At 35.5% G+C, this 21,637-nt stretch overlaps 1 protein-coding gene across 2 annotated transcripts in view; it reads right to left on the reverse strand.

The window, feature by feature from the left end:
- Window positions 1-1,096: 1,096 nt before the first annotated feature.
- Window positions 1,097-21,637, reverse strand: part of TAOK1 (TAO kinase 1) — a 139,244-nt gene continuing 118,703 nt past the window's right edge. For both annotated transcript variants that reach the window (XM_058560201.1, XM_058560202.1), the window contains 6 exons: window positions 21,235-21,363; window positions 18,574-18,777; window positions 16,280-16,519; window positions 11,928-12,140; window positions 10,852-11,034; window positions 1,097-4,471 (listed from right to left, as the gene is read on the reverse strand). In XM_058560201.1, coding sequence (XP_058416184.1) covers window positions 4,010-4,471; window positions 10,852-11,034; window positions 11,928-12,140; window positions 16,280-16,519; window positions 18,574-18,777; window positions 21,235-21,363 — 1,431 coding nt within the window. In that variant the 3' untranslated portion in view covers window positions 1,097-4,009. The remainder of the gene's footprint in view (window positions 4,472-10,851; window positions 11,035-11,927; window positions 12,141-16,279; window positions 16,520-18,573; window positions 18,778-21,234; window positions 21,364-21,637) is intronic.

The raw sequence follows: 21,637 nt of genomic DNA on the forward strand, positions 1-21,637 counted from the left end.
TTATGGTTCCACCTTTTACTTAACTTTCTTTCCACCCACACAAGTGCTAAGAAGGGACTAAAAAAGAAAAGATTGCATCTAATGACCACCTTCTCATAAATATCAACCCAGACTACTCATTCTTAAGAAACACATGCATTCTGGCCTTAACTGAGGACTGAAATAACAAAATAAAATAACAGAACCTTAAGTGCCCTGATGGAAATGTACAGTATGAGTTCCATCCATCCATCTATCTATACACACATATAGACACTCATATGTATATACAATATATACATACAAATGATAATAGCTATACCAAAAATGTGCATATTTAACACAGTTTTAAAAAGCCAGTAGATCATGGTATAATACAATTTATTTCCACTAGTGAATGGCACGAATGGAGAAATGCAAAAGAGGTGTTTCAAGTACAATAAAGTCATTTTTCACAGGTGAAAATAAACAGTATTATTCCAGTGTCCAACACAATGTATTCTATAAAAGTTTAAAATGCCAGACATTTAGTACTTACAGAAGTAGAAAGTTACTAAAGTCTGCCTTATGGTCTGAAAAAGACACTCATAGAGTTTTCGATTTTTGAAAAGGGGGTGAGGAAAAATAGGTGGGAGTAGGATGGAGTGTCCAGGACAATTTCTTTAGTGTACTGAATGGTGTTTAGCTGATGTCTAGGCAGCCGAAAATCATGATTATGCTAAAAAGTTCAATTTACCAATAAATCCTTGGCCTAGAGTACCAAGCATATTATACTTGTGGGTGTGGCTTCAACTGCAGGACTATTCATCCCTAGGCATAGAAATGACTGAAAAGAATGGCAGCTCTGAATAAAAATAATACAAACATTTTCCAGCTAACATTATCTATATAATGAAAATACTTTCATATACTATAATTTAGGGTTAGAGTTGACTTTAATAAGGGGAGAAAAAAATATGTGCAAAAGGAAGGGAACCCAATTAGGAATAATATATTTCAAGGTATGAGGTTTTGCATTTTTAAAATGCTAACTAAAAGAAGGGAGAGACAGTGAACACAAGAAACTTTTTACTGCCAAGCTCTGGATACCAGATATAGCATTTACGACTTTCTGATGTGCTGGACAAATTTCTCACACTTTTTATTTTCTTAAACACATATATATTGAGTGAACAACAACACTGGGGAGGAGGTAGTATTAATTTGATCAAATGTTTACATTTGCACACTGATTCAGAAAGTGCCTGCTTCTTTCTTTAGGATCTCCAAAAACCGTTCAAATTTTCCGGTTACAAGCTTTACTCTTGATGATTCCTACCATGTATGAGATTCTCAGAAGTTAGATCTTACAAACACACACAAACCAATTAATTGAATCATTTTTGCAAACTATATATATTTTAATTAAAATTAACTTAATGGAATAATCCAGGTATAGTCATGACCTACATGTAAAACTGATTGCCACACAATTAAATCAGATACAAAGCCCTACTGGGTAGACATTTGGAGTCAGTACTCAATCATGATTTTACAAGTACATATGATCTGCATGAACTGGGTAACTCAATTTGACTAATTTAAGTCCACAAGTAGACTTTAACATGTTCCATTGGTAGTATTTTAGATTTTAAGGAGTCTTGTATGCAAAACTGATCTGCTTCCCTAATCTACTCCTCCAGTAGCACAGAGGGGCCAGATTTAATAAAAAATTTTTAAAGTTATCAAATTCCATTATATTTTTGGACATTTTATTAATTCTAAAGCTCTCTATCATTTTCTTCCATATAGGTACATATATTAATTTGTTTGAAATACTGTATAAATTCATTTTTTCAATTTGTATAATATGGAGTGCAAAAAAGATATTGAGAAAATTAAAAGCCCCTTTTATTAGATATTATAAGTACATGTCATGTTCACCTAAAAACTAGTGATCTTGAGCATGGCCAAGAGGACAATGTATCAGAGTGCCACCTGAACCACTGCCTAAAACTGTGTGAATTCTATTGTGATCTTGGTTTTAAAAGTATTTACGTTAAAATATTAATTTTTCTTCCAGTTACCTTTAAATGAATGCCAGAAACTCCTAATGGGGAGGATTCATGGAGACTGGACTGACATACCTGGGGAAGACTTAAATTTGGTTGAGAAAACCAAGATTTCAACAGTGATAGATTACTGTTTGGTCATTAGTCTGGTCTAGGTGAAGAGTATCATTGAGAGAGACTTAGAGACTTCTGCCTTGGAGCCCTCTAACTATATGAAAAGCAGGATCCAGAGTTAGCAGCAAGGGTTCTTCAAGACAATTGGGGAGGGGGCAGGAAAATAACTTGTAAGAAACTCTGATCTGTCACTGGAAAAGGACATTTTTTTTCTTCAAGTCATACTCACAGCTCCCTACCCACCTTCAACTGAATTTCCACACTGGCAGTGGAATACCAAATAACATCTGACTTTCAGCATTGGGTTGATCCTTCATTGCAAAACAAAACAAAACAAAACATGCCCCTCTCTGGGAAAAAAAAAGTTAGCTTTTGTCAAGAGATTCCCTGACCACTATAACTTACTTTACTTTTTTTTTTTTCTTAATGTGCCAAACTTGCTAGTTCCTTTTCAGTAGTACTTTAGCACTGAGGCTAGAGACTTCTGGAAGTGGTGTTTCCTATTGTGTGATGTTAACATGATGCCAATGGTCACTAAGTCTCAAGGAACTAGATGTTTGTAAAGTACTGCAGCAACAAAAACAGCAATTAAAAAAAAGAAAAGAGGCCCTGCACATGCAGCATAATCTACAGTGGTGATGAGGATTAGTCAGCAGCTGGTAAAGTCATTGGCTCAGTGACTCCTGGTTCACTATGGCAACTAAACACTAAAATAACTGGCTATTCTACTTGTAAACAGGGAATCCCATAAGCCAAAAGGGGGTAATCAAATTATGTCTATGTAGTGTGATGAGAATTCCAACAGATGGCAATTTGCAAATATGGCATCATTCAAATACCTCTGGCATTTGATTTGTATTGGCTATATGTCTTTGTTTTTGTACAAACAAAGTAAAAGTACTGTTTGGGATCTTGGGAGTTATAGAGGTTATAGAGCTTAGCTAGGATGAGATATCACAGTATAAGCAACAAAATGTCAGAATATATAGGCTTCATCTCCTCACTCTGCTGCTGAACATATCCATCATACGAACTTTCAGGGGCCTCTCTTACCCTCTGGTCTTTCCTTTGAAGGCTCACAGGTTCACTGATGCAAATCCCACACAACTTGTGATCTCCTTAAGCACCTCCATCTCACCATGCCACAAAGAAGGCACAATTGAATGGAAAAAAAAAAAAATCACTGACAAACCTATGCAGCATTCAGAAAAAGAACTAAGTTGTTTTCTACTTTCTGAAAAAGTCAATGTAACCCTTTAGTGTTCATAGATTTCTGCTTTCTTTTTTTACTCCAAATGAGGCTGAGAAGTCAGAGCAATTTAATAAAGAAAATACATTGGTGAGGGGATACAGATGTGTTTCCATAATAACTTGTTTCAGCATATGCTGCCTGCTGTGAGCGGCTCATAAGAATTAGGGGGTATGGAGAAAGGCTTTAGATCTTTTCACAAACTTCTTAGGATATAGTTGCCCAAAAGTGATGACTCAAGCCACTTTGCTGCATTCTTTTTTTTGCAGTGTTCAGAAAATACCCCCATCTAGCTAACTTCTTTTTACTATATGCATGATATATATGTGTGCGTGTGTGTGTACTTACTTAGACAAACACGCACACATATATACAAATTCCCCTTTTCAAAATTCTTCCAAAAGTTTAAAAAACAAAACAAAACCCGGCAGCCAAATACTATGACATCCCAATTAGTAAACACAAAACAGAACGCTTTACAAAAATGAATAAAATATACCATATGCACTCAGCTTCCACACTGTAGTACCCAAGTGAGGAGGCTGCTGTGACGATGTCTGTAGGCAGTTTCTTTTGGCAGACAGCTCCAGCGGAATTGCCACTCTCAATTATTAAGTTATGTATAAGACATGTGTGACCCATTGGATATTTGTGAAGTGACACTCGTGCTTCTGCTCATGCCCTGCTCCGTCCGTCCCCCAGAAGCTGTCCGCCTCAGAGCCTGAGGGCTATTGCGGACTCCCATACTGCTACCTCGAGGTACCCCTTGCATTGGCCCTGAGGGGTGACCCCATGGCTGGGGTCCACCTTGCATTGGATGGCCCCAAGCTTGTGGTGGGCCACCCATGGGATGACCCCAGTGAGGTCCTGGACCCCCAGTGGGATTGTGAGACCAACCAGAAGCTCCTGGGTAGCTGTGGCTGAATGCCTCAGGGGAGAGATTAGAAAGGACCATGTTACTAAAACCTAGTCTCATGCTTTCAGAGTCAAAAGCTTCAATTTCTCTGGCTTGACGCTCCAGGAGGCTTCGTATTCGTTCTGTGCGTTCATTCTGCAAAGCCAACATCTCTTCTTCAATCTGTTGGGGATTGGGGGAGGGAAGCAAAAAAAAAGCTGATTTATTTTTAAAAATCTATAAACTAAGGAAGGAATAACTACTCAGTTTTGAAGTGAATCATAAAAAAGTTCACTCTGGCTATTTTATGGATGTACATTTAAAAATCAAAGAGATGTACTATAGGAATCATACATAATTTATATTTTTTAAATGTGTAAAATCAAATCTTAAAAGCAAAGGTAATAACCTCTATTGAAATCAAGGCAATCATCATCAATGGCTACTAAATCCATTAGGTAAAAAGTTGAATGAAAAAGAAAATGGGTGAGGGGAAACTAGCCTCATCAGACATACCATAATGTCACTCTAATAAAATAAATATGGTATTGGTGTAGGAATAGACAATTAGTGAAATACAAAAAGAATGAAGATCTCAGTTTGTTAAGTTTTTAATGCAGGACAAAAGCAGCAATTAATTCAATGGGAAAAAGATGATTTTTAAAGAAATAACACAGGCACAACTGGCCAACCATCTGGAAGGAAATAAAAATGGAACTCCATCTTATACCATATTCTGAATGGACCAAAGCCTTAAGTGAAAAACAAACAAAAACTATCAAGTTTTCGTTAATAAGTTAGGAGACTTTATGTACCTAGAAATTAGTGGTTGGGTAGCCATCATAATCGGTCTTGGAAAACTGGAAGGTATTACAAATAAATATAGTTGACTGTATATAAATTTTTTTAATGTAAAAAAATACATAATAAAGCCAGTAGACAATGAAAACAAAAGTTGATGGAGAAGTTTTTAATGAATGATCAGATTGACAATACCTGAACCTGCTGATCAATATTAATATCACTTAACAGTAGGACAACTTGACATTATGTATCTCTTGATGTGATGAAAAAGTAAGTACACAGTAACCCTTATGAAAATTCCTTGCAAAAATTTTTTAAAATAAAAAAAAATTAAATCTAAATATAATCATGCCTCTAGATCTAATTACCAGTTTATAGGAAATATGAAGTCAAGGAGAGAGGCATACATTAAATGACACCATGAGGATGCAATCAGCCAAATCCAGAATGTGAGACTTCCTACAGCGCAAATGATCCAATACACAGTTTTAGAAAAAGGGGCGGGCAGAGAGGATGGTGGGGGGAGGACCTATTACAGACTAAAAGACTTAAAAGACAATTAACCAAATGTAATGTCTGGACCTTGTTTGGGCCCCAATCCAAATGAAGTAACTCTATAAGGAAGACATTTTTGAGATAAAAGGGGAAATTTAGGCATGGACTAAGTATTAGATAATATTAAACGTTTGTTATTAATTTTATTAGATATCACGATGAAATTATGGTTATGTTAAAGTCAAAAAGTCCTTATCTATATTTAGGAGTGAAATGATGCTATACTGGGATTTGCTTTAAAATACTCCAAACACTCTCCCCCACATCCTGCTCCCCCCAAAAGCTGTGTGTGTGGAGTGGGGGAATCAATAGAAAAAATCAGCAAAATATTGATAACTGTTGAAGTTGGGTGATGAGTACTTGGGGATTTCATTGTACTAATTCTTCCTATTTTGTGTATGTTTGAAAGTTTCCATGATAAAAAGTTTTTAAAAAGTAGGAAATAAAGAGAACTTGTAAAACAGGAGCATTAAAATAATCAGGTTTCAAGATTTGAGGACTTAAGCCAATTGTCATTGCTCTCTCCAGAAATTGAGCTCAACAAATATGTTTAGTTTTTATGTATCAAGTTTTTAACATGGCCTTTAAAAAAATACACAGTTTAGCATGTGAAACATGCAAATAAAAAATTGCAGCAAAATGTGATAAGACGCTATAAAAGATTTATAAGGTATAGCAGAAATACAAAGAGATTGAGTGATTCCCTCTATAGGAGAGGGAGATTAGGGCAAAGAAGTCTTCTCAGAAGAGGTGGTAGAGACTGGATTCTGAAGGAAGAATACAAGTTTACCAGGAAGACAAGGGGAAGGAAAGATATTTTCAGCAGAGGGAACATGTGCAAAAGCATGAAAAAATGATAAAATAAGAAGTGTTCGGGGAATTACAAATAGGCCAGAATGGACTCCAGTAAGAAGAGTTTGAAAATTATTGAAGGTTCTAAGTACTAAGGTGTTACAAAGGTTTAGAGAGGCCATTTCATACGAAGACTGAAGGAGAACTTAGACATGGATGCTTCTTCTGAGCGAGACATCAAACTGTTAACTGCGGTGATTTCTGAGTGGTGGGATTAAAGACATTTTAATTTCTATTTATGTTTTTCTATATTTTCCAAGTTTTAAAACAATGATTGTGTTTTTGTAAAATAATTTTCTAATCTTTTAATAGCTATATCTAAAATACCCAATTCATATAAAAATTAAATTTACATAGCTCTAAAGTTCAAAGAACTTCTAATTTTTTCTTTTAAATATTTAATAGTTAAAATTTCAAAAATCCATACACTAAAAGTGATTATTTTATTGTTTATTTTATTTTTTGTGAGGAAGATCAGCCCTGAGCTAACATCTGCCAATCTTCCTCTTTATGCTGAGGAAGACTGGCCCCGGGCTAACGTCGGTGCCCATCTTCCTCCACTTTACGTGGGACGCCGCCACAGCACGACTTGACAAGTGGTGCATTGGTGCGCGCCGGAGATCTGAACCCCCGGCTGCCAGCAGCGGAGCATGCGCACTTAACCACTATGCCACAGGGCCGGCCCCTAAAAGCGATTACTTTAATTTGAGGGATCTAATAAACGATGGGAATGTGCTGAGCATAAAAATGATCTGAATGCCTTGCATATTAACTGAAGGAAACTCATGATAAAAATATTAAACACATTAATGCTTATCAACGTTTTATCCAGTAAGCATTACTTCAATTTTGTTTGCTGATTAGTTTTGTGATTTAAGAAATTCAGAACATTTTTCAATTAAATAAAAATAAAAACTAAGATTTGTGATAGGTTACATTAATCCTCATTTCTTTTAAAACGTTATTTATTACTGCAAATTAGAAAGGTGGTTTCACTAAGTACATAAGAGGTACCATAATTAAGACTTTTGAGAGGCTCTCCCAACCTATCTTCTTTGAAATCAAATGTAATATTTTTGTGTGAATATTTTCAGTTCCACAAAGAAAGGTCTTGTAAGATGTTCCAACTGTCAATTCTTTTTTAAAAACTACCAACCATGTTGTTGATATTAAGTGAAATATTGAGAGAAAATTAAATGAAATGATAAAATAAAAAAAGCCCATTTATACTTTGGAAATACTGCCACTTTTCATGCATGTATAAAATTTACATGGAATTTTAACATTTATAGTTATGTTGTCATCTTGCTGAATTTTTTTTTTTTTTTTTTTGCTGAGGAAGATTGGCCCTGAACTAACATCTGTGCCAATCTTCCTCCACTTTATATGTGGGTCACTGCCTCAGCATGGCTGACAAGTGGTATAAGTCTGCGCCCGAGATAAGAACCCGCGAACCCAGGCCATGGAAGTAGAGTGTGCTGAACTCAACCACTATCCCATGGGGCTGGCCCCTTGCTGAAATTTTAATGTAAATGAGGTATAAGAAAAGTTTAATAAGACCTCATGTGAGTCAAGTGAGGCTTACTTTGTTGGTGTCTCAACCTAAAGAAACAATTCTTGGTTCATTTGGAGGCTTAAACCAATCTTCAAATAGCATTATTCATCTAGAGACAACTAATATTCACTGTGGTTCCACCTCTATTTATTTTCACATGACTATTTCTTATCTATACAACCAGTAAGCACAAAGTGCAGAAAATATAGCTATTATGATCTTTCAAAGTTTTTACAGAGAGGATACATGGCCTTGGTAGTTGTCAACTGACCCCAAACTGCTTTACAGTCACGTACTTCAATTGAAAGGTAAACATTAGCCTTAAAAATCAAGTAGTAACTCAAAGCACTATATAGATTTATCATCCTATTGTTCTTTTATTATTATTTTTTTTAAATAATGTTATTTATTTATTTTTCCCACAAAGCCCCAGTGGATAGTTGTATGTCATAGCTGCATATCCTTCTAGTTGCTGTATGTGGAACGCGGCCTCAGCATGGCCGGAGAAGCAGTGTGTTGGTGCGCGTCCAGGCCCCAAACCCGGGCCGCCAGTAGTGGAGCGTGCGCACTTAACTGCCAAGCCACGGCGCCGGCCCTGTTCTTTTATTATTTTTAATACTAAATGATCTTATGCATTTTCCATTATCAAAGTAATATAAACCACCACATTAAAAAAAGTAAAATAGAAAAACGAACCAATCTACTATATTAATATTGCCACTACTAGTATTACTTCAATTCACTTTAAATGTGATTTGTATTTTTTATTCTATTCAACACATCATAAACATTTTTCCATATTAATACTGTCTTTGTAGCCGTCATTTAAATGGCTGAATAAGATTTTAAGTGGCTTGGCCATAATTACTTAATTATATCTCTATTTTAGATGGTTAGGTGTTTTAAACCATCATAAAATATGCTATAATTACCTTATTTATGCATATTGTTTTTTTCTATATTTTGGATTTCTTTTCCTTACAATAAATTCTCAAAGTCTTAAATACTTAACATTTCCAAAGCTCAATATGTACTTCCAAATTGCATTAACAATATATGAGAGTGCCATGGGTACCAGTTTTATGTTCACATTTTACTAGACTTTATAGAGCATGCAGGCTTTGGTTCATATACAGTCATGTGCCACATAACGACGTTTCAGTCAACAATGGACCGCATATACAATGGTGGTCCCATAAGATCAGTACCATGTAGCCTAGGTAGTAAGCTACACCATCTAGGTTTGTCTAAGTACACTCTATGATGTTCAAACAATGACAAAATTGCCTAAGGATGCATTTCTTAGAATGTATCCCCATTATTAAGCAACACATGACTATACTGAAACAAGACGTTACCTAAGATACTCATTAGCCCTGTTTAACTCTAAACCACTAGGTGGAGCTAAAAATACAAACATACTTGAACAGTACCAATATTTCTCTCACACCACTATTTCTGAAATACTATAGGGAGTTTTCTTTTTAGTAATAATTTTAAAGCATAAGAGATAGAACTTTAGATTGAATTTTAAATATGAAAGTTGGAATCAGACATGAAATGTGTACATGGGGCAAACTAGATTTTTCTCAAATTTTATGTTTCAATCTTTCCCACCTTGAATGAGAAACATAATTGAGGTAATTTTTAGATGCAGGTATCTCTCAAAGAAGCCAGTAATAAAGAAAGCTGTGTCAGAGAAACAGTAACATCTTATTTAGGTGGGCTTTTAAAAAATATATTTCCTAATTGAATAAGACATTCTATTTTCATCACAAAAACTGCAGGAAATAGAGAAAAATCTATGGGCCAATAGTCCAGAAACAATGACAACTTTTAACAGGTAAGATATTAAGCAAGTATTAACTTATAATGGTCCAATAGACCTAAGACTATACTAGCTGTTGGGAACTTATGGCTCAGGAATTCTGGAACACAGCTCTGAATGCCGGATACAACTGATACTCTACTACTTCTCACAACAAATGCCTCTCCTCTCTTTATCTCTCAAAATCTTTTGCCCATCACCCTTTCCCCAAAACACACACACACAGAGCTTTAGTACCTTAAAGAATGGAAATGAATATGGGGATTCTAGTTCTATTCTCTAATATATCTGTCAAAGAATAAGTAAAAAAATAAATAAATAAAGATACATCTAGAAGTAACATTTTCAACCTGACTTTTCACCTGTGTGGAACTGGTTTTATATACTACCCCCTAGTAATCTTCCATCAACTTGTATAGTTCCAGGCCCGAGACATATGAGTAAAGTCCATATTCCTGAGCCATTTCCCTACCTCTTCTAGGCAATTACTAAAGTTCTTTTTGTTCACTATTCAAGTTTTTCTCCAATCTCCTTAGGTTGAGCTTATTAGGCACACAAAAGAAAGTGAGGAACATGGAGCCAGAGCTATTCTCTCACAATTCAGCTGTCTTCACATAACCCCATATCCTTCCTCTAGCAATTATTACTTATACTCCCTTTAGAACTCATTAATTATAAGGTTCATTATTGAATCAATAATTTTAAAGAAAAAGAAAAACACTACCAAAACTAGAATTAAGGAAATATGGTATCGTGCGAACAATCTCATACCAGCTCTATCAATATGAAAATATATTTATAAAGTGCTTCTTTTTTTTTTGTAGTTCTTAAGTTATTTATTTTTTTATTTTTATTTTTATTTATTTATTTTAATTTTTTGTTTATTGCAGTAACATTGGTTTATTATTTATAAAGTGCTTCTGATGAAAGCAAATACTAGCACAATTATCTTCCTTCTATTACTTATACCTTTTGTTCTAAGAGTGCCCTGCGGAGGGAGACCCTCTGTTCAAGCTCCCGAAGCTCTCGATCATGTTGTGCCTCAGCCTGCATCTTGATTTTGCTCTGATATGCATTCAACAGCTCCAGTTCCTGCTGCAGCTGCATCTTCAAAACCTGGCACTCTGCTTCCTGTGCTTCATCCAAACGCAGCTGAAAGAAAACAGATATATCCTACTGTGAGCTCTCTATTCATACCTATGGCAAGGAGGAAGCATGAGAGGAAGACTACTCTTTTGTGGGATACACAATTGTTGTCTCTTGTATCTTGGAAGTAAACATCTCTGAAAAAGGAAGGCACAGTAACCAATGATGGTATTATGAAGACAATGCTATCATAAGCTATTTGGATAATGCCTAAATAACCATATTTTTCTTTAGAAAAATCTAGAATCTAATTAGGTGATATAAGACTCGGAACCTCTTGTCTCCAATGGAAATAACTACACAATAGGGACCAGCAAACTACAGCCTATAGGCCAAATCTGGGCAGCAGCCTGTTTTGTTTTTGTTTTTGTTTTTTAAATAGCCCTCTACTTAAAAATGGTTTTTACATTTTGAAATGATTACATTTTAAATGGCATATAAGTACGTACACAGTATCCTTAATTTTGCCTCCTGGCCCACAAAACCTAAAATATTTACTACCTGGCCCTTTAAGAAAAAGTCTGCAAAACTTACATAGGAAATGTGTATTTGCACTCAAATGTGACCACTTGGATTCCCAATATAGTACTACTTTTTGCCCACTGCTTAACAAAGCTGCTAATCTTGATAAGCTGTTGGGATATGTGCTAAACATCTGAGGGGCACTGGCAGAGAGCCTATTTATAACCTCATGTCTAAAAGTATTAATGAAAATTCTATAGATATCATGCCTGCTTCCAAGCAATGCTGAGAGCAAGAAGAATATGGACCACCACTACTATTTCCCAAGCTGCAGGAGAGCTATAATTTCCAACTAGTATTTTAACTATTGGGATTCCATTCAGGTAGTGGAAGGAAAGGGGCACTAAATTTGTTTTGCCTAAATAAAACAAACTCACGGCTTGTGTGGAAAGCATCTCATTGATGCTGTGATCATACTGCTCAGCCAAGATGGCTAACTTCCGGGTCTGTTCCTCCTTGAGCCGTTTCAGAACAGCTTTGTGCTCACTCTTTGGTGTAGTCTCCAGTAGGTGATTTCTTAATGCTTTGTACTGTCTGGTTTGGATTTTGCAGGTGTCCTGAAACTGCTTTTTTATTTGGAGTTCTTTAGACTGGGAAGAAAAAAATAGATGTATATAATTTTTAACATATGGCATCTGGTATACCTTATACTTATATGAAAATAAAGGCTACTTGGAGAAAGGGAGAAGAAAAACAAAAAGGTCAAGTCATAAGGTTGCAGGTACTTTTGCACTTGGCTACTGGGCCAAACCATTGGATTCTATGCACTTTTATAATAAAAATTCTAATTTAAAATATTAGAATATCAAGAACTTCATTTATCACAGGACTTCAAGCATTACTCATTATTTTGCTAGTAAATTTAAGTGACTTGAGTAAATATTAAAACTAGCTTAGATTATGTGTATATTGATGACAGAAAATTAAATTTCTTCTCATGCATTAAGTATAGTAGATATAAATGCATTTTATTGGCCAGACAATATTTTATCAGATCTCTGAGGAAGAAAATAACCATATTTATTCTACTCCTTATCTGAGACACTTTGCTCCAATTTCTTTTAATGACAATCTCAAATCCAACTACATAGTCTACAACAGACTCCACAAAAGTAGACTATTAGTAACTAATATTGTTATTACAATTGTCTTTTCCTTAAGGAAATAAACTGGGTAGTAACATACTTAGTAATGGTTTACTCTTTAACACCAAAACAAAAACTTGAAAGTCAATCGATTTAACTAATCTTTAAAAGGTCAAACAAGAGTTATGGGGCAAGGGAGGGGACAAGCCTTCTTCGGAGGATGATGATAAACATAAACTACATAAACATTTCTGAGATAAAATAATTTAAGTTCAGAGACAGAAGTTTTGGCTTTAGTGTTCAGTTAATCACAGGTTAGGCATTCTATGAACTCAGGTTTTACCAAAATTTAATAAGATGAGATATATTTCTATAAGTTATATCGGTCAAGCCTACAAGTGAGAATATATTCATTTACTACACTAAGGCAGACATACAGTTGGAATTATTTTCCTTAATATAAATACTGCCAGATATTAGTTGGTTGACTGATTCACTGTGCAACAAATGCATATCTGACCAATGCAGCACACTTGTCAAGGAAGTAACTGTTCACCTCCCCTTGCCATACTACAACATCAAATATACCCTTTCCATATTTTACACCAACTGAGGCACTAGATTATAGTCATATACCTTTATTCTGTGAAGGGTCAAGAAATGTCTAGCTAGAAAGAGAAACTCTTGGTTTAGCTATGCTTAGTGGCACCGCTCTTAAATACTATCCTTGGTTAACAAAATTCTTCCAAGTTAGCCAGGAAAGAAACAATGAAATTTAGACATTCTCTTCTGCCTCTGTATAACAGTCTCCATTCTTTTAAAAGTTTTTATTTTTAAAATATTGTACCAAGAAAACTGTAATCATTCCATATCATTAGCTTAATGAGAAAAAAGAGCTCCTTGAAAAAATTTTTTCTACTTACTGATTTTTTTCCATACGTCAAAAATAATTGACGTATATCACTGTTTAAGATCTACAGCATGATGGTGTGATTTGCTTATACTGTAAAATGATTACCACAATAGGTTCAGCTAACATCCATCTTCTCACATAGAAAAATTTTTCTTGGGCCGGCCCCGTGGCTTAGCAGTTAAGCGTGTGCGCTCCGCTACTGGCGGGCCGGGTTTGGATTCCGGGAGCGCACCGACACACCGCTTCTCCGGCCATGCTGAGGCCACGTCCCACATACAGCAACTAGAAGGACGTGCAACTATGACATACAACTATCTACTGGGGCTTTGGAGAAAAAAAAGGAGGAGGATTGGCAATAGATGTTAGCTCAGAGCCGGTCTTCCTCAGCAAAAAAGAGGAGGATTAGCATGGATGTTAGCTCAGGGCTGATCTTCCTCACAAAAAAAAAAAAAAAAAGGAGAGAGAGAGAGAAATTTTTCTTCAATGAGAAGAGTAATATTTACACAAAGAATAAACTATATCCCTCAACGTTTGACTCCAATGACAGCAAGATGAATGTAAGTTATAGTTGTTTCTAATCATTTAACACTGACAAAGCATCTCTGGATGGCAGATGAAGAAACAGCAGAGTAGGCAACAGGTGTTTACCCAACTCACTCCATAGAAATGGTACCCCAACCCCGACAAATCCTAGTCAACTCACATAAGTGCTCAAACTGAAGTCCTCTACCCCCTTTAAAGTCTTAGAGAAAGATGAAAGAGGCAACTATTACTCAAGCAAATAAAAATGAGATGACTTGGTGTTAAAATCTAGTCTGTTTTGTTCAAATTGAGGAAGTAGATAGATATACATAACTAAGAACAACATGGTGATTTTCTTCCCTGCTAAAGTAACGGAACAATTTCCTTTATGGAAAATCTTGAGCTCATTTGTCATCAGAAGGAAGCATTCTATTCAAAGTCTGACCATTTGTGAAATATTATTTTTCTCCTCACTTTTTGTACAGTATCTATGAAAATAAGACTAGTGTTTAAAAGCTTTCAAACTGAAAAGGCTGCAACAACAAGAAACAGAAAGGAACGGTTCAAAATCAAACAATGATCTATTCCAAGCCCCAGAAAAATGTGGTATATCAGATTTATGGTATGATTACAGAAAACTACCACCAAGCTTTCAGTTTGGCTTACTTCTAGGTGCTGCTAACTTTAAAACCTAATTAATTTCACAGACATGTTGTTTTGAAAATCTTTTGGTCGGAAATTATCTACTCTATAGCCAAAAGAGTATATACCTCTCCACTACAAAGACAATATAAATCTGAAAAATCATTACGAATTCCAATTTTTCTAAGTAATGACTAAAAGGTTATCTAGGTAGTCAACATAACCTACTCTGCAAATGATGTTAATTAGTTGTTTTGAAGACACAGCAAAGTGAAATTTTACTCAGGTTCACACGGAAAGGGTAAAAGATCTTAACTTTGCTTCTATATTTTGTTCAGGACAGCTTGTTTGAATGGAGTGTGTGGGAATTGGGGATATTATTAGGTGTAGTGTCGTTTCTAGATTTTGACACAGATTACCTCTGTGAATGAATTTCACTTCACTCCAGGACAGTTATTCAGGTAACACCAAGAATAGTTTTACAGTTTATTATCAAATAGTTTAAAAAGGGAGGTAGGCTTTAAAAAGAAAATACTGTGGGACCTGGGCCTTACTGGATGTAAATAAAAGTTTAAAATGTGGAGACATGTATAGATTAATTGAGGAACTACTATGGATGACAGCCTATATAGTGGGTGGTTTTGTTTTTGTTTATTAAGATTCATGTGATTATACTCCTTTAAATATTTACTACAAGTTACAAAATTTGAAAATTTCTTAGAATTGTTAACACTGGTTGACTTTGGTGGAGGGGGCTGGACCAGGTGGCTGGAGGGACAAGGGGAGAGAGAGAAGCCTTTAACTTTATAGTACACTTTGGTATCTTTCGAATTTCATAACATGGGAATATATTCCTCTATTCAAAGCAAATACAGAATTTAAAGTCCTTAGGTATTATATATACCACCAACACTTGTCTTTTCTTATTTGTTTGAGGAAGGGCATATAACAACTTGCTCCACTCTGACGTGCTAATTGAAGAAATATATAGCCCAACTACCTATGACATGGTCTTACCTACACTATCAAGCACACAAAGAAAATAAGCAGAATGGGACTACCACTGTGATGATCCCACTATTCCTCTTAGGATGAGTCTAGACAATGAAGGGAGGGAGGTAAAAAGGCATTTTTCATTCACTGGCTTCTGTATTAATTAAGAACTTACTGTCTTTTTTGGATACAAATCACATTTAGAGCAAATACGATTCCAAAATGGTATTACTTGAAACAACAGAGAGAAGCCAACAGGTTAGCATGTTGACATGCAGACCGTAATATCAGCATTGGACATTTGGGTACATTTAAAACAATTCTGATTCTTACTTATGGCAATTCCCACAGCTAAAAGTTTTGGCCATTTTTTGGTACTCTGCTGAGAACTACATAAGCAAAAGTCTATAGCTACAGACACTCCACATTAAAACTAACCAAACATGCTTAAAAGGAAAAAGAAAAAGAGTTTATTCAATTACTTTACGACAGACATCTGTCTTAGATTTTTACCGTTTACATGGATGCCTCTTATCTATTTTCCCCTTTGTCAAGAAGCTTAAGCTAAAGATACCTTCAGACTCTTAGGCTGTTGTCGAACCTCCATGACATGCTTTCGTCTTAGTTCTCGTTCTCTTCGCTTATTATATTCCAGCTGGTTAGTGAGCTCAGTTTGATGCTGCAATCTGATCAATTCACAGCGCATCTTCTGAATTGTGTTGAGGTGGCGGAACTCCAGTTCTTGCATGGATTCGTGCTGTCGCAGTAGCATGGCATGCTCTAAGTCCTTTTGAGTCTGCCTTTTATTTAACTCCTAATTCATAACACAAAAGACAAAAGTATAATTTACTGCTATACATTGCCAGGAAAAAGAATCCTAAGAAACATGATAACCAGGAAATAGGTGTAATCCTCTGATTCAATGGTTGCATAGTAAATGTTTGAGTTTTATGACGTTTAGTCATAAACGGGTAGTAAATGGGCAATTAGTAGCACAAATTTCCTTACCCTATTCATTAATACTATTTTATACAATAAGTTTAAGACATATCAAATCTATCTCAAGAGGCTTAATGTCTTTCCTTCTTTTATTTATTGTTTTCTAATTTTATATTTGAATAGTCATCCTTCAAATTTCTTGAGTATACTATTTAATTCTATTAAATGCAGTATACCCAGTATAGCGTAGTGGTTAAGAACATGGACTCTAGGCCAGCCCTGGTGGCCTAGCGGTTAAGTTCAACATGCTCTGCTTCAGCAGCCCTGGATCAGTTCCTCGGCACAGACCTACACCACTCATCTGTCAGTGGCCATGCTGTGGCAGCAGCTCACATACAAAAAAGAGGAAGATTGGCAGTGGATGTTACCTCAGGGTGAATCTTCCTCAGCAAAAAAAGAAAAGAAATGAAAAAAAAAGAACATGGACCCTAGAGTTAGACTGCCTGTATTCTAAATCCTGGCTCTGCTCTTTAGAGGAGTAAGTTCTTGGGTTATTTAAACTCTCTGTGCTTCAGCTGCATCACTTCTCAAATGGAGATAATAATATAGCTATTTCATAGATTTAATGTGAGAATGAAATGAGCTCATAAATGGAAAGTTCTCAGAATAACACTTGGCACGTGATACTCAATAAAACTTCTTATTCTTTTCTTCAGATTAAAAAGAACAAGTGTACAACACACTCACACATACAATGTAGAAGACAAACTTGCCCCCTTTCCCTCTGCAAACCCTTTCTCCAGAGGCCAACAGTTTGCTGCAAATGCTTCCCAACCTTCCCCATGCTTACCGTGACATATCTATTATACAAAAACATACAGTTTTAAAAACTGAACAACAATATACGTTATAGGCACGTAATGTGCTTTCTTCACCTAACAATATAATGGACATATACACAGATCATTACATATAGATCTTTTTTTTTTTAAGTTTCATAGTAAGCTTTTATAAACAAATTTTCAATAAATATGCATGATGATCATATAATCGTGTCATCATTTCTTTAGGATAGACTTCTAGAAGTGGATTTGATGAGTAAAAGCATATGTGCATATTAAATTTTAAAAGCTACTGCTGAATTATGCTCTAAAAGGGCAGCATCAATCTATACTCTAACCAACACTGCCCATTGTTCCATGCCACTACTAGGACTCAATGTTATCAATCTTTTAAAGTTCTTACCTAATTAATGCAACTGTTTTAATTTTAATTTCTTTAATTATTAGAGAATTTGAACAATTATGCTATATTTGAAGTTATCTTAAGCGACTCTTAGAAATAAACCTATCTATGCTCACAGGTATCCCTGATAATGAGAACAATTGTTTTCATTGGCATAAGTTTCTACATTCATCCAATGAATAATTACATGATTATAGAAATGCGTTAAATGGTAACACACACTTCATGGCACCTAATTCAGATCAAAAGGCATAAACTATCCAATTTTCTTATATTTAAAAATTAATACTTCTTTCATTCATGAATTTAATATTTATTAATTAAGTATTTAATTGAATGCCTACTATGGGCCAGACACTAAGGATATAAAGGCCTGAACAAAATCTGTGACTTCATATAATTTCCATTCTAGTGGGGGAGAGCGACTTTCCCCAAAAAAGTGTGTGTGTTTAAGAAAGAGAAGTGCAAAGAAGAAAGTTTAAAGAAGGGAGAAGGATCTGGTGATCAGGGAAGGCATTTCTGAGGAAATGACATTGGAGGAGAAATATGAAGGAAAGCAAGCCATGTGGATATCTGGGAAAGAAGGATTTAGGCAGAAGGAAGTACAAGAGCAAAGGCCCTGAGGCTAGGATGTGACTGACAGATTTTCAAGAAAGATTCTGATTTCACATCATTCACACACACCTCCCTGACAAGGTCCTGCTCCAAATTATGGCGCCCAAGTAACATTCTTCTCTTGAAGCGACGGCATTCCAGCTCTAGGTATTGTCTCTGTCGTCGAAGAAGATTAGCCTCTTCCTCTGCTTGGAAATGCTGTATATTCTCCTTCTGCTTTGAAAGCCACTCCTGTTTTTCTTTTTTTGGGGTGCTCTGGTTTTCATTCAGCTCCTGACAACATAAAAAACAACTCAATTCAGAACACAGAAAAGTTAACTACATGAATGTACCATTTGGTATCTGGTAAATTTTATTTATTTTTTTGTGAGGAAAATCAGCCCTGAGCTAAGATCCATGCCAATCCTCCTCTTTTTGCTGAGGAAGACCGGCCCTGAGCTAACATCTATTGCCAATCCTCCTCCTTTTTTTCCCCAAGGCCCCAGTAGATAGTTGTACGTCGTAGTTGCACATCCTTCTAGTTGCTGTATATGGGATGCTGCCTCAGCGTGGCCGGACAAGCGGTGCGTCGGTGCGCGCCCGGGATCCCAACCCGGGCTGCCAGTAGCAGAGCCACGGGGCCGGCCCCTGGTATCTGGTAAATTTAAATAAAAGTACTTAATTTGTGTCCTCTGTAATGCTCAGGCAGGGCAATGACCTTAAGGAGGTAGGTATATTTTTCTTTTTCTTAAGTTACCAGTGAAATATGTATGTGAATTAAAATTAGGGCTAAAATATAGTTATGTCTCACTTGTTGGTTTTCAACATTCTAAACATTAAGTTTTCAGCAAAATTACGGATGGACTCAATATGAAAGAATTGGAAATTAAATGGAAAAATCAACAAAACCATGAGAGAATAGAGACCTTCTTTATGAATGGTATTTAATATTCAGCATTAATAATCACCAAATAAAAACCAAAGCTTTTCTACAGCATTTTAAATATCATCTCACAAACTACCTAAATGAAAATGCACTTATATTGGGCAAGATGAGAACATCGATGATATACTCAATGAGGCAAACCCTAGGATTCTAATTAACACTAGTGTATTTTCAACCTAAAAAGCATCAACATTGCACAGAATATAAATCACCCATTTTTCCTAGGTATATAAGATGACTTTTCACAGACTACTATCATTATGGTCCTTCCCCTGTTATTTATGACAGAAACCAATTCTTTATAACTTTAGTCCACAAAATATTCAAACACAAAAATAAAAAGCACATAAATTAGTAGTTCTCAGCTTAAGGGTATATGTGAACACATACTATAGGGAGAGACAGGGATAACACAGGCACATACATGGAATATCACCTGGGTATCTTTTTTAAAATTTTCTGCCAGGAAACTTCCCCACCAAGACTCTACTATCTCCCTTCCTCTATACTGAGAATCATTATTCTAAATGAACACACACACACAAATCTGGCTTCTAAAAGAAAATGAATTTATTAGTTGGACTATAAATTATATGCCTAAAGGATTATCTAAACCAAGACACCCATAAAACTAAAATCTCATTTCACTGGGAACTGGAACTGCAGAACTGCATTTTGTTGGATATTTATTTACAGTTGGGAACCCTATTAATAATCTTTTCAAACCCAATGTTCCAGTACAGAGTTTGGCTTTGTATTATAGTGATGGGAATACACTGCAAGTTATACCCTTCTGAGTTGGAAAAATCTTGTCAATGAAGCTCACTTGGCAGGGTGTATATAGCAAGTCTTTGTGCCATCAATAGGTCCATTATAAGACTTATATATCTGATTATAAGGCAAATTCTTATACACATGAAAGCATTAATACCAAAGAGATTACTGTTATTTTATCAAGATCAATTTATCAGTGTTCTAATCATTAATTAAATAGACTAAAAATTTCAATCAGTCTGTAAGAGGGAGTATAAACTGAAAAATAATCAGTATGTTCTCCTATTAAAGAAAATGTGATGAGTAAATATGTCTCTTATCCTTACTCTATGTTAAAATCGGAATAAGAACAAATTATTGTAAACTCATGAGTCAAAAGAAGGTATGGTTTACTTTTAAAGAAAGAAACGTGTGGCGTTTTTTCACAGTTCAAATATTTTTATTTCTAGTGAGTTGGTTACTTAATAAGTGCATAGAAAAGCTATTATAAATAAAGTAATTTATATTTTCAGATGATTCTTTTTTATTTTATTTTATTTTTTTAAATGTGTATTTATTATCCAATCTCTTTTTTTGTTTTTTTGTGAGGGAGATCAGCCCTGAGCTAACATCTATTGCCAATCCTCCTCCTTTTTTTTTTCTTCCCCAAAGCCCCAGTAGATAGTTGTATGTCATAGTTGCACATCCTTCTAGTTGCTGTATGTGGGACGCAGCCTCAGCGTGGCCGGAGAAGCAGTGCATCGGTGCCCGCCCGGGATCCAAACCCGGGCAGGCAGCAGCGGAGCGCGTGCACTTAACCGCTAAGCCACAGGGCCGGCCCCAATGATTCTTTTTTAGATCCTACTCAACTGAGGATCTCAGTTCATTAAAGAGTAATTGATTATAATCAATGTCTTCATTCAAACTGATATACACTTAGGTGGCCACAAACAACAAAAGAAAAATTTATCCTAATGGTTCTATGAGTTGATCAACATCGAATATAATCAATAAGCAGATAACTGGCTTGAACATTTTTATAAAATGAGTACCTCCTTAAGCTGTTCTTTTCGAAGTTTATATTCTCTTTTCTGGGACTCCAAAAAGCTATTCAGTTCTTTCTTCTGTTGGGCCTGAATATGTTGCTGAAATTTTTTCTCCTCATTGGCCATCACTTTGGCCTATAGAAAATTTTAAAAACATATCAAATTAGTTAAGTAGATATATTCAAACCAGCAGTTGAATACACATCACCAAGGATACCTTTTTTCCCAAAGAACATAAAATCAGTATAAACACTACCAAAATAAGAATACTCAACAAATTATTAATAAGTGTTACTCAGCATCTTTAGTGTTTGAATTTCAGAGAACCAGTGAAATGGAGCTCATCTTTAAAATGTTGATCTTTTATAGGGTCAAAATTTTTTCACCTTTGTTTTTTTCATTTAGCAAG

The sequence above is a fragment of the Diceros bicornis genome, chromosome 18 (assembly GCF_020826845.1).
Source record: "Diceros bicornis minor isolate mBicDic1 chromosome 18, mDicBic1.mat.cur, whole genome shotgun sequence".
In the NCBI taxonomy this organism is placed as follows: Eukaryota; Metazoa; Chordata; class Mammalia; order Perissodactyla; family Rhinocerotidae; genus Diceros; species Diceros bicornis.